Below are 13,196 nucleotides of genomic sequence, written 5' to 3'. Positions count from 1 at the left end.
CAGCATAGCAACACAAATAACATGCATTAAAGGGTTGCAACATAACTTTATTTGCTTTGTACAGTATTTTCACTGAACAATTTCAATTCAATATATATCTTTTTTTTTTTTTTACATTTTTTATTTGTTACCATTTCCTGTATGTACTCTTTCCCCATGTTCATGTTTGTGTGTCATGTATAGTTGAAGTGTATTGTCACTCATTCATACCGTCGGTAAAGTCAAGTCAAGTCACAGTTTAAGATGGGTCATTTGAACAAATGAGAAATCATAAAGTAATAGAGAAAATAAATATGTGTAAAAGAAATGAGAGGACCAGAACAGAGAGTACACCAGGACTGGTCAGTGATGGCATATGAAACGTATTTTACAAACATGTAGCACTGTAAACATTTGTAGCGTAGACATTACTTGACCAAGTCAAACGTGGCTTTAAATTCTGATATAGATGCAAACAGCTTCTAGGACGGAAGACAGATTTGAGATATTTAGTGATGTCTGTTCAATCCCCTATAGGTAACAAGATTCCAGATCATGCAGCCTGACTAGGACAAACTTAACTAAGCACAATTATCCAAAAATACAATCCAGGATATCCTGATCAGGAAAAACATCAAGAAAAGCAAAAAAGCGTTGTATCCCTTCCTCTTTTTAGTTTTTTCTCAGTTAAATTTTACATTGAGCCTTTTCCTCCACTTCTCAGAAGTGATTAGAATCTGAATCCCTGTCAATGTATCAGAACATACATATACTTTAAACTTATAATACTTTTTAATGTAAATCACATCAATTTCTGAATCCCAGATTTTATCTTAGAAGAATGTCAAGTAGTTGCCTCTGTTAGCTCCACACAGTGGAAGGAGTGTCACCTGTGAGAGCAGTTTGTAGGTGGACCTCTACCTCTGGGACGCCTGATTATTTATTGCAGTCATCTGTATTATGTTGCTGATTTTCTGTCTGCCTAAACAGTACTTGAAAACAAAACTGAGGAGAGAGGGACTAAGCTTGAGCAGCTTCTAATGAAATGAAGCACATTTGAAAACAGCCTGAAGCGTTATTATACTGACTCGTGAACACAAGCCAAGTACAAGAAGTACTGACAGAAGCATCAAGTCAATTTTTTCAGCCTTTAGGATGACAAACTTTGGTAAACTAACAACAATATGGTTAGTACCTGGCCTATGATAGTCATAATGTATAGGTTTATCAGCACAATTTCTGTTTGCACTGTATCTGCTGCAGACCACAGCCATGGCAAAATGCTAACTATTATATTCATCACAATTATAATGAATATATCTGCAGCTTAGCTATGCAATGTAGAGCCTGGGGACAATCAGACCAATGGATAAAGAGTAGCTGAAAGACCAGTTTTAGCCTGCTAGCCATTTCTGCCCGGTACAGAAAAATCAGACTTCCTAAATTTGATTCCTTATTTTAGGTGCCCACAGTAAGGAAAACCACTTTTCCAGAGAAGCAATGGCTAATGATAGAAATTTAAAAGATTAAGAAAAAGAGAGCAGCAATATTTTTGCACAGAGTATGTGCACATTCAAGTAAATGATAAAGGTATAAAGAAAAAAAAATCTGTAAGTCAAAGACAGATACATAACAACCTCCAGTCTTTGTTGGTCAGATTGGCACTTTTGTGAATAGGAGTGCATTTTACATTTTTCAGAAATATATAGTTTTTCTGGTTGATGCACTGCTTTTTGAAAAACACTGCAATTCCGGCATTGGTTGTATTCGTAGGCCAAGAACAGAACCGACCATACAATACATGTTGTCAGTCATAAACGCCCCACTATCAATCGGTCATGTAAAGAGAAGTTCTGGCTAAATTGTTTGCTTTTTGACCTCTTATGTCGACCAGAAGCACACATGTTCTGCGGATATTATCAACTCACAAAGCCAAAATAGTCCCAGTGACACATGCTCCTCTGTATTAATGCTTTAACTGTTGTGCCTTGCACACTAAGATTCTAACGGAAAAACTGAACACTAAACAAATCAAATAAAAACAGGCAAAGATCTGTGCCTTTAGCAGTGTTACTGGTCAAAAAGGTGTATACACTCTTCTACAGATTAAAGCATTAATATTTGGTTAACAAAACACCACTCAGCTCACATTTTCTTGACTTAAGATTTGGGCCGCTTCAGTGATTCACAGAACAGGGGCTCCCAGAATCAGGTAGGGACATAGTCGCAGAGTCAATCAACCTCTCCCTCACACAGTGCCTGTCAGTCAAACATCACGCAACAAGTTCTGCTCTACTCAAAGCCTGAACACTGACGCGAGATCAGAAGCCATCAGTGGGCAGAGCTGATCCCAGGTCAATGTTCCAGGGTAAATTTAAACCATCATAAGTCATGTGGCTAGGAACAACGAAAAAAAGAGTTTCCATAAGGCTTGTTTGTGCGCGATCTTGCTTTTGGATTGATCAAACCTCGATTCTTCAATGTCTGAACTTAAAAGAAGTGAGGCAAAAATCATTATAAAGAAACAAAAGACAGCCAAAATGGCCTTTTCCCCACTTCAAATATGAAAAAATAAATTCCAAAATCAAACAATAACTCTTCTTAATCCAAAGACTATGGAAACTATTTTACTCACTACTAGCCACTCATCTGTGAAGTGTGTACAATGTCTGCTGGTGTTGTATGCAAGTGTGCATGAAGTGTGCGCAGATACATATATTTATATATATTTCAAATGCAATAAAATTCAAATATATATGTATACTTGAATTTGTCTTTGTTGCAGTTAGGCTTGTCACTTGTCTACGAGTTATCCCTAGCCAAATGCTGGCTGGCTAGAAGGGTTGCAGCCAGGAAGAGGATATGCTACTAACATCAGTACATATCACAGTAGACCCATGCAAGAATCACTTTAGTTGTCGCCCCCATTCCTCGAAAGAATAGTGATACACAAAGTTAAGGGGTATATCAACTCGATCACTACACAAAACACCACTGTCACTACACTGTCAACACCACCAAAGCAATTATCTGTGGCAAAGCTGTGGCTTTGTCACTCAGCAACACTTAAGTGTTTCTTCACACTGTTTCTTCTGTGTCTACGATCTATGTTTGGCCAGGGATACTCAGCGACTGGAGGCAGGGTAATAGAACACCATGCAAAGAACCCTACCACATACAACTGGGAAGTGAGGGGAGGGATTGGAGCCAGCAACAGCCAGTTTACACTGGGCTTCAGGGGAAACGTAGCATCTCATGACATTTCTACTACAAGTCTGCCACTCTCTACTTTAAACATCTGAAAATCTTTTCAGCGTGGTAAATATATAAAAATACAATTGGTTCACTGCTGCTGACCCCGCCACAGTCCCACTCAATGCCTCAGTTATGCCTTGTTAAATAATTAGATCACTTCATAATTTAAATTTCTTGTTATTAATAACACAGCACACAACGAACATTGGATCTCTATCTATAACCACCCTCAAAACCTGCATTAAACAGCTGAATCCTGTATCCTTAAACACCAATTCTATTTCCTTCCTAAGCCCTTCCTACGCGCAGATTACTCTAAGGTTTTATGCTTTCTGCCACCTCGAACCTTACGCAAATATTTATAGAAAGCCCTTGACTTGAAGTGGACATTTTGTGCCTCTCAATCTTTGTCCCATACAAATGCTACCCTCCAAATCAGCAGATATGCAGAGACCAGCCCTAAGCCTAGTGACCAGGGAGCCTCTTGGCAGTAAACTAAGTGTTATACATGATTAGAAAAGGATAGGAAAGTCCCAACCACTGGAAAAAAAAGGAGAGGGGAAAATAATTATTCAAATAAAAAAAAAGAAAAAAGGGGGCAATAATATTGTAAATATATTTTTGAAATGCACTACAAGTCAAAATGACATCAATAGCAGAGCATATTTCACCTCACACACCCGTCTATCGACTTTGCACGGGAATGCATGGGTTATCCTGAAAATAGGAATGTCCCATTGGAAAAAGAAATCAAAATGTAGAAAGATATCAATCATCAAATCACTGTTACTGCCAACAAGATAATGTGCAAGCTACCATCTGGCAGGAGGATGTCTGTGAGTGCATTTGAAGCCTGGGCAGACTCACGCTTTGGGCTATTTGAGGTGATCACTTCCTCTACTAAGTGAGATGGAGTTAATGTGGCACCCCCCCACCAGATAACAAGAGACTGCCCTACAAAAACTCAGTCCATGGTTTGAGCAGAATGAAAAGGGGAGGGAGGTACGGGGTGCATTTTTAGGCTGGAGAGCAGAACAGTTTTATCTTTCCTCCAAACAGCTGTGTGTGTGTATTTGTAGGGTAGTGGTAGACCAAGGAAGGGAATAGGGGGGTATGACTCCGGTATCTACTGGCCCTCCATGATACATAGACGTAAAGAGGGGGGGAGGGGGGGTTAGAGGAGCGTGGTGGCGACTTATAGTTGGAAGCCCTCCATGGGGGCCTCCTGCTGGGGGAAAAGAAACTGTTGGTTGGCCTGGTCCACCTGAGGGGCTAGACTGTTGTCCTCATCCTCCACCCCGAAGTAATGCTCAATGAGGTCAAAAGCCTTCTGGTAGATCTCCTGGTTGTCGTGGCTCTGAAGGAACTCAATCTTGTCCAGACCTTAAAACGCAAAAAAAACAATAAGGACCATGAGGAGCACATGTAAAAAAAACAAAAATGAGACAGAATTTGCTAATGTCTATTTGGTTATGTTTTGGAAATTTATGTTACAGTACCATAGGCTTCTTCAATGAGGCTGCAGTAAGGGTTGACACCAGTGCCGTTGTTCTCCTGCTTTGCCTCCTGCTCGCCCAACCGCAGGATGTTCTCCAGCCCATTGAGGGCAACCTGAACAATCTTTGAGTCCATCACAGTCAACAGATCGCACAAGGGCTTAATACAGCCCAGATTCACAAGATATCTAGACGCAAATGGACAGACACACGCACACATACTCATGTTGAAACACTTTTTAACATCACGTAAATCTTTTTATTAGCTTAATTTACTACGGTTTGGTTTTGAGACCTGATTTGTTCTGGTGTGCCTCCAGAGGTGGCATTTGTAATGGCCCAAGCTGCCTCTTTCCTAGTCCTGAATTCTGCTTTCTGTAGAATGTCAATAAGCACTGGGAAGATGTTGGCATCAATTACTGTCTGTAGAGGGGACAATGAGAAAATATGAGAAATGTATGTTTACAGCAGCAACAACAGCAAGTACTGCCTGTCAGCCTTATATTTTTAAATAATAAACAAAGTGACTGACATCACCCACAAGAAGAGGTGTTTTATGGATCACATCTAGGAAACAGAACAGGCCAATTATCTCTTTTTTCAAAACAGTCATATGTAAATATTTGAAAAGTCCTTGTTGTATTCTTTGACTGCAATCTGAGTTTTGAGCAACAAATTGGTCTCCTCACTCCCTGTCAAGTTTAGGATTGATTTTAAGATTTTACTAATCACCTACAAAGCTTTACACGGCATGGTGGCACGAGATCCTCAAGCAGCAATTTGCTTAAAATCACTTAAAATCAAAAGGGGACTGAGCTTTCTCAGTCAGGGCACCAAAGCTCTGAAATACAACTTTATCTCCTCCGGCAGGGTATGAGTCAGTGTCTTCTTTTAAATACAATCTTAAAACACAAAAGTTTGTTTTAAGATTGGATTTTTCTGACTCCATGAGAGATCTTTCAGTCTGAATTGCTTATTTTATTTTTTGTATCCTTGCGTTGTATTTTTGCTTGTTTCACATGTAGAACACTTTGTGTTTGATAAGTAATATGAATAAAGTTATTAGTATAAAGTATAAATAGTATAAGTATAAAAGAAACATTTTATGTACCGGTATGTATACAGCATGTTGAAACAATATTTTCCACATTTATAATTTTGAAAACAAATGATTTGCAACACTAGCTTTGTTTGTTCTTTTCACCTGAATCTGTGCTCTGTTTCCTGCTGTGATGTTAGAGATAGTCCAGCATGCTTCTTTGCGAATCGATTCTTTAGCGCTGCTGAGAAGGTGCAGCAGACAAGGCAGCGCTGAGCAGTTCAACACCACCTGTACAAAACCATGCACAGTAAAAACAATTACAAACCATCTGAAAAAGGGGGGTGTACTTATTATTGAGTTTATTAAAGTTTCACCTGTGTTTGGATATCGTCTCCAGTTACAATGTTGCCTACAGCTCTCAAAGCAGGAGAAGCCACTTTATAGTCAGTGTGCCTGTAGAAAAACAATTAATCAGAAATTTCCAGTGTTTAATGCAACAAAAATATCAAACTGAACTTACATGAGTAGTTCTACAAGACGCCTACAGACGCCAGAGTCAATGACGGCTTGAATTTTGTCATTGGGGCCATCGGAGAGGTAGGACAGGGCCCAGCAGGCATCTGCCAGCAAGTCTGCATCACTGCTAAATAAAAGCCTGGACAGAACTGGCAGGCAGGGTGACACCTGGACAGCACAGACGTAATGCACATTTAAACAAAAAATGCATCAGGTCAAATCCCATGTATCACACAAACACTGAACCTCTTTAACGAGTAAACCGCTATATAAAATATTCAGCAGAAAATGTAGAATTACTGTTGATTTATTGAAATAAACACCTGTCCAAACTGGACAAATACAGGACACCTGACCCCTACCACCGTAACACATTTTGATCATCATTCCCTGTTTTTGATAAAGTACAACCTTGCAACTTATCATTTAGTGTATAAACTATCCTCCCTTGTTTAACAATAACAACTTGCAGACTTGAGTTGTTGTAGACAATGTTTACACAGAGAGTAACTGCACTGAAATCAGTTAAAACAGTGAGTAAGTTGCAATACTATGACCTGTTAGTCAGTGTTTTGAATCCAAATTTAGTTAGCAGGTTAACTCCTATGGGCCTAATTAGTGCTTATTTGCAAATAATGATGTACATAACACTCAAAGTTGCCAGGGAGCTTGTTACTTTCTCCATGGTAACCAGATTAGAGTCAAGTAATCTAAAATCTAGGAGTTGAGAGCTTTGAAATAAGATCAAGAGTTAGATACAGGTCTTATTCATTTCTGTAACAATGTTATTAACCAAATATCTACCAAAAGTAATTTAATGCATCGTTCAGTATTTGTCCTGTTCACACATTCAAGCAGTTGCTTTGTGTTGGTACCTTTTCAAAAGCAGGCGGAGGGTTTTTTCCTCTGCAGAGATTAGACAAAGCCCAAACTGCATTCCTAGTCATGGTCAATCTAGTGGATTTGGTCAAAAGCCTGCAATAACAAAAGCAAAACCCAGAACACAACATAAGTAGGACAGTAGATATGAGTTAAGATCAATTAAATCATGACAAAGAGAAAAAAAAAAGCTCACATTAATAATGGTGGAAGGATGTTGCAGTTCAGCACATAGTCCCTGCATACAGCACTATCGCCTGCAATATTACCCAGGGCCCACACCGCCTGAAAAAAATATATACATTGTTAGCCTATAGGCAACAGCTTCAACTGGACAATCATGCTCAACAATCCAATCAAAAAAAAAAAAAAAGAAAAGAACATGAGCTACCTGTTCCTGTACATCCTCAAAATCTGAGTTGAGTAGTTCAATGAAGATTGGCACAGCTCCTGCCTCTATAACAGTTTTTGTCTGCATGGACGTGCCTGACGCGATGTTGGTCAGTGCCCAGGCAGCTTCAAACTGCAAGAATGCCATTTAAGATACCATCTTAAAATAGCCATAAAACTTTAATATGCTTGTATTAAAAAAAAGGATTACCACTGGTAGAGTCTTTAAAAAATCTTTACAATTATATCATACATTTATATGTTATGGAGCTATTTAAGCTTTGAAAGTAAAAATTGACAAGTGACCTGTAGTGTGCAGTTGACGCTCTTCTTCAGAAACTCCACAAACCTCTCCACAACTCCGGCCGTGTTTATAACTTCATCAATAGGTGGGTTGGGCTCTGAAATGAACCAAACAAGAAGTAGACATGTTTGGCTGGTTTGTTGTGAGCCTATGATAGTTACTACAGTAAGATCACATAGAAAGGTCACATAGATTAAACAATATGTACCTTTGGAAAGTAGTTTTCTGAACTTTTGTGTTGTGACAAGCTGAAGCTCTGGGTCTTCTGAGAAAAGCATCTCAACCATGTCTCTAGTAATAACTCCTTCCTGCAACAATACAGGTACAACTCAACTGTAAAACTCAACTCATAGGCTGGGCACCATTACAGAGTAACAAAAAAGTGAAAAGCCATATAAAAACCCATCAGAGTGTCCTTTGTGAGTCGCACTTTGGGTTGTGTGTACGGTATGTAGGCAGTTAGTACTTACTGTTTGTGGAGAGCTGAGGTATGAGTCTACCAGTGGGCTCTCAAACATGGCTTCTTCCTCATTGAGAATGTCCACATTCCTCCTCTTGAAAAGCTAGGATTTAACAAACATAGTCATGCCAGACTACCCAATGACATCACGTCAAGCAGAATGAGGTCATGATAAGTGGGAAAAACAAGTTTACTGTTATACCTGTTGTTCTCGTTTCTGTTTCCTGAGTTGGATACCCTCCTCCTCTCTCCTTCGTCTCATTTCCTCTGGGTTTAGTGCTTTGTTCTTGTAGCGGTTCATCCTGTAGTTATCTTTTGCTGGACTAGCTGACGGCTCTGCTGGATCACCGACACAGAAACGTCACAATTATGACAAGCAGGAAACTAAGTTAAGCTACATTTGTCTTTGCTAAGCCTAACTTAATGAGGTACACCATGTGTAACATCTAATACAGAGGCCTTTTTTTTGACATGTCATAAGGGGTTACAATTAGAAAATAGCATGAAAACAGGTTTTATATTCATTCAAACAAAAAAAAAAATACATAACACACTAACTCATAAATGACTCAGCTGACAGGCGGAACAAATGTATTTTCTCAGTTCAGTAGAGCCAAATAGCAGAGTTAGCATAAATTGCCAACACAGGACAAACCGCTCATTCTCAGCATTTGTGCAGTCATGCCACCAGAACAGGGCACTGACCAGATTCCTGAGTCACCCGGGGGCTACAGGGAAGAGAAAGAGGTGGAGAACAATACAGAAACCTGCCACTGGTGCAGAATGGTGCCAAGCTCCCGTGCCAAGAGCCCCCATAGTCAGAGCATGGGGGAAGGGGGGCATATGGCACACACTGACTGAGGTCATGTTATGGTTTAAGAGCATCAGCACAACCACTCCGATATAAAGGTTTACCCACGTGTAATGTGTACAAATGCCCACGTGGCATTACCATCACATGTCCAGCACATGAGCACACTGTGCTGTTGGATGCTCATCTTGTTGTATGTTGTAAGCTGAACTGACTGGACTTTGGACACAATGGCTCAGAAACAATCTTGTCCAGAGCGCATGCAGGAAACACAAGGTTTTGGATTGGATTTCTACCACTAGCCCACAACAAATGATGAGTAATCTCAGCCAGCGATTACTAGCACATTTCTTATGAATATTAAAAGTGGAAAAAAAAACTGTTGCTTCCTGTCCGGGAATAGACTGGAAAACATGAGCACCCCTGGAGTCACATGTACATGGTTATGGTGTGCTGTCATCCACGAGTGCTCACTGCTGTTAGCAATCTGTTAGAGTAGTTCAGAATTTTACAAGTAACTCGTTGGAGTTTAACTAATCTACACAAATCCCTTTATAATATGTGCGTCTACGTATTATAATAGCACCCAAGGCTGAAACAACTAGCTAGGTTATTATTAGCGCTAGCTCCCGGGCACACTAATTTGTGGCTAAATTTAACAAACGTGCCACTTACACGTGTAATCAAGTGGGTCAGGTACATCTCGACAGATTCTAGGCCAATAAAATACTATTTTATGATACACACGACAAAACAGAGGAACAGTTTCACGTTCGGAACCTTGACTAGACAGCACTAGCGTAGCATCTGCCTTTTGCTTGCTAACGTTGATTACCGCTACCAAGGCCATTGTCATGAAAACGGGAGTGGCTTTCGAATGTAACAGTGAAAATAGACGCCGTTACACAAATAATAACTTTTGAGTAACACTGCGCGTGTGTTGTCACAGCTTGGGCGCGCACAGCAACTTCTGCCAATGTACTAGCTTCAACGTAGCTAGCATTAGACAAGTTTCTATAAGTTGGCTAACACGTCACTGACTGTTTAATTGTTTTTATTGTGTCAATATGCCATCTGATAACGTTGATGATAACGTGGTCTTCGGTGTATACACGCTAAAGGTTTAACAGACAGTAAACTAATAGAGCAACTTACTTAGCGCTGCTGCGTAGCAACGAGTTACAGAGCTAGCTAGCTAGCTTACTAGCTAAACAGTGACATGCTAGGGATTTCATAACCATTACTCCCGACGACAGCGCTAAATCCTAAAACATCTCAAAGCCTATCTGTACTTGACTACTTGAAGCGACTTACCCATTGTATCTCGTATAGTTTGAACGTATCACGCTGTGAATATATAAACCTATTTAAATCCTTTCCCTCTTCTAGCTTTCCAGAATTTACTCCTGTAAGCAATATGTCTGCCCGGAGACGGAAACGTCAAAATATACCACCGCACATCTGCCACTAGAGGGCGCAAGAGCCACACAAAACGCTCTCTTCCCCTTTAGCCGCCTTCAGTAAAGAAGACAAGCACCCTTCAAATAGCAGCGATCTAGTTAGAAGTAAAATTATTTTATTTCAAACAAATACACAGCAAAAACAAACTAAATCAGTTATTAATTTGTGGTTAAAATACAAATTTATGCACAGGGATTTATTTATGTAGGGCAGCCTACAAAGCTATTTCAGCATTGTCAATGGTACTTCACTTATCTTGCTCTGGTTAAGAAATTATGCATGTGTGAGCAACAGATCCCCAGTGTTTGTCTCAAACTGAATGTGACAGAGTATTAAAGGTGAGGATCGCCCATGGTCAATTTGGAGCAGGTAGTGGTAAATGACTGCACGACACTGTGAGGCACTGTCCTCTGACACAAGCCCTGAAGGAGGCCTGGGAAAATACAGCAGCAGAGACGTCAGGGGGCAATGTTGTACAAATAAAATGGAAGCAATGGCCCATCCACCGCTACCAAGCTGCTAGTTTGCTTATTAGAAAGGGTGTGGGAGGTCAAGCCAATCGCAGCATGACTGAGACACTTTCCCATGATTAGCAGATTCTTAGCAGACAGGAGCAAATAGTTCACAGAGCTGTGCTTTCACAGGGTTTTCCTTTGCTCTGGACTGAGCTGAGTGTTCCCAGCCTCCAGCAGGTGTGCTGGCTGGTGCAGAGATGACTCAAGCGATGCTTCTCTTTGGGCAGCAGCGCTCCACTGGTATCCAATGACACCAACACACTGGACCGGTTTATGCTACAGAGGGGACGTTTAAATGCAGACCCAGTCCACAGGGCCTGTAGCTGGAGCTCTCGTCTGATGACAGCGCCTCTTTTGTGTGAGCTTTCCGTCTCTCTCATGTTTAAGCCTGCTGAGGTGCATCACACAGAAGTCTACACGGTGCAGGAGAGCAAAGGCTGTCCATTACTCAATGCCATAAAGCAACTCTGGAATCAAATGATAAGAGCAAGGAGGTGTACATTCAAGGAATTTTAAACAGAGCAATCATCACTTCAGCCATTGATTTACAGTAGAGATAATAAACTCCACAAAAGCCTTTTTGTATCTGTCCTAATCCTAATTGCACAAATTCAGAAAAATATAAATAAAAAAAACTAAAAGAGACCTCATTAGTGGCCATTGCTCATCCAAGCTGAGTCAGCTATATCCAGAACCCTCACTGCATTTCCAGCAAGCAAATGAACAATGCTGCTACAGCTCGATGAGGCAAACCACCGGTCATCAACGTTTTTACGTGAGCCTGGGAGGAAGTTGTGACTTGTAAGTTGTGTTTCAGTAATCGCCTTTTATTTAGACTCTGGGTTTAGAACCTGCACATTATTGCATCATTGAATGCATTTCCCGTAAGGGACATTGGAAAGAGGTTTCAAATTCTGCTTTGTTTGTGCTCCTTGCAATTTATCCACAATGAATCCTGAGCAGTGTAAAACATGAACAACGAAGAATCAGAAGTTGTTTATCGGTCATTGCATTGATTTGATTGCTCAAATATACCCGATTTAAACAGCTCCTCGAATCAATTACACCCAGTATGATAATAAGTGTTGGTTGCTGAAATGTGAGAATGCGGTTGGGCTGCCTTGTGGGAGTGAGAACATCTGCAAGGCTCTCTGTTGAAAGCTTTGTGTGAGTGTAATAAAGGGTGAGAGAGATAACGCCATGGGGAGGACAGTGTGTGGAGAGACTAGTGTCAGTGCATGTGGGGCGTGAATGGAAAAGAGGAGATATGTCTTCATAATAAAGTGTTGAAAATCCATTCAGCGCTGTCCATCCCTTCCATTTTTATTTATTTTTTTATCAGAGGACCGGGGCCCTCTCTCGCCGTTTCTCCATCTCGCTTTCTGACACCTACCGTGTGGCGGGGCTGATAAGTAAGATGCTGAGTAGGCGATTTTAGAACATTCTTGTGGATCGTTCGATCATTTCCCGTGTGTGCGTGCGAGAGGGAGATTTGTGGGGGGACCCATTGAATGCTAATGTATGATTTTTACCTTGCTGAATAAAAGGCTCCAAAAGACAAATCTGTAGCCGTGGATCCAAAGCGGGAATTTAAAATGGCAGCATTAAGCAAATATGGCACCATTTTTCATCTTGGAAGCTGCACTTCCATCGCATCTCAATGTCTAAACCAGGGCGTCCGGGTGTTGTAATATATCCACACTGCAGTAGATCAGACACCTCTGAATATCATAGGGTGCTTTTGTCTCTGAGTACTTTGCAGAATTCAATCAAAATACAACAAACCTAACACCAAACCTACTTTAAAAGCATTATAACTATTTATTCTCTCATGCGTAAAGTCCTTTAAAAGTACATGCATGTCTCTAATAAAGAACTTGTGAATCTTATTTCATAATTACTTGAAATCGTTTTCACGCGGAACTGAATCTGCCTTAATGACAACAGTAGCAGAAATTTAATACTGACAAACTGCCTTGAATCTCGCAGATATCTGACCCGCTCACCAAGGTCAGCATCAGCCCCTGTGTATTGGATCGGCGCATCCCTAAACAATACACTCCGAGGGCCCAGACGTCCTCCCCTCAA

General features: G+C 40.6%; 1 protein-coding gene across 2 annotated transcripts; it reads right to left on the bottom strand.

The window, feature by feature from the left end:
• Positions 1-99: 99 nt before the first annotated feature.
• Positions 100-10,619, bottom strand: kpna6 (karyopherin alpha 6 (importin alpha 7)). 2 transcript variants are annotated; one of them, XM_029166621.3, is made up of 14 exons: positions 10,447-10,619; positions 8,524-8,657; positions 8,332-8,424; positions 8,070-8,169; positions 7,864-7,958; positions 7,559-7,690; positions 7,364-7,452; positions 7,164-7,263; positions 6,293-6,456; positions 6,147-6,225; positions 5,935-6,060; positions 5,026-5,153; positions 4,734-4,918; positions 100-4,617 (listed from the first exon to the last, which is right to left on the bottom strand). In XM_029166621.3, exons 1-14 carry the CDS (start codon positions 10,448-10,450, stop codon positions 4,430-4,432), a joined length of 1,617 nt encoding a protein of 538 aa, XP_029022454.1. In that variant the 5' UTR covers positions 10,451-10,619; the 3' UTR covers positions 100-4,429. The 2 variants fall into 2 exon arrangements, with proteins under 2 accessions (XP_029022454.1, XP_029022453.1); XM_029166620.3 differs by having other exon boundaries at positions 8,524-8,660; positions 10,447-10,618.
• Positions 10,620-13,196: the final 2,577 nt, after the last annotated feature.

This window comes from Betta splendens, chromosome 11 (assembly GCF_900634795.4).
Source record: "Betta splendens chromosome 11, fBetSpl5.4, whole genome shotgun sequence".
NCBI lineage: Eukaryota > Metazoa > Chordata > Actinopteri > Anabantiformes > Osphronemidae > Betta > Betta splendens.
The sequence above is the reverse complement of the archived record's forward strand: the minus strand, read 5'-3'. Positions and strand labels throughout refer to the sequence as shown.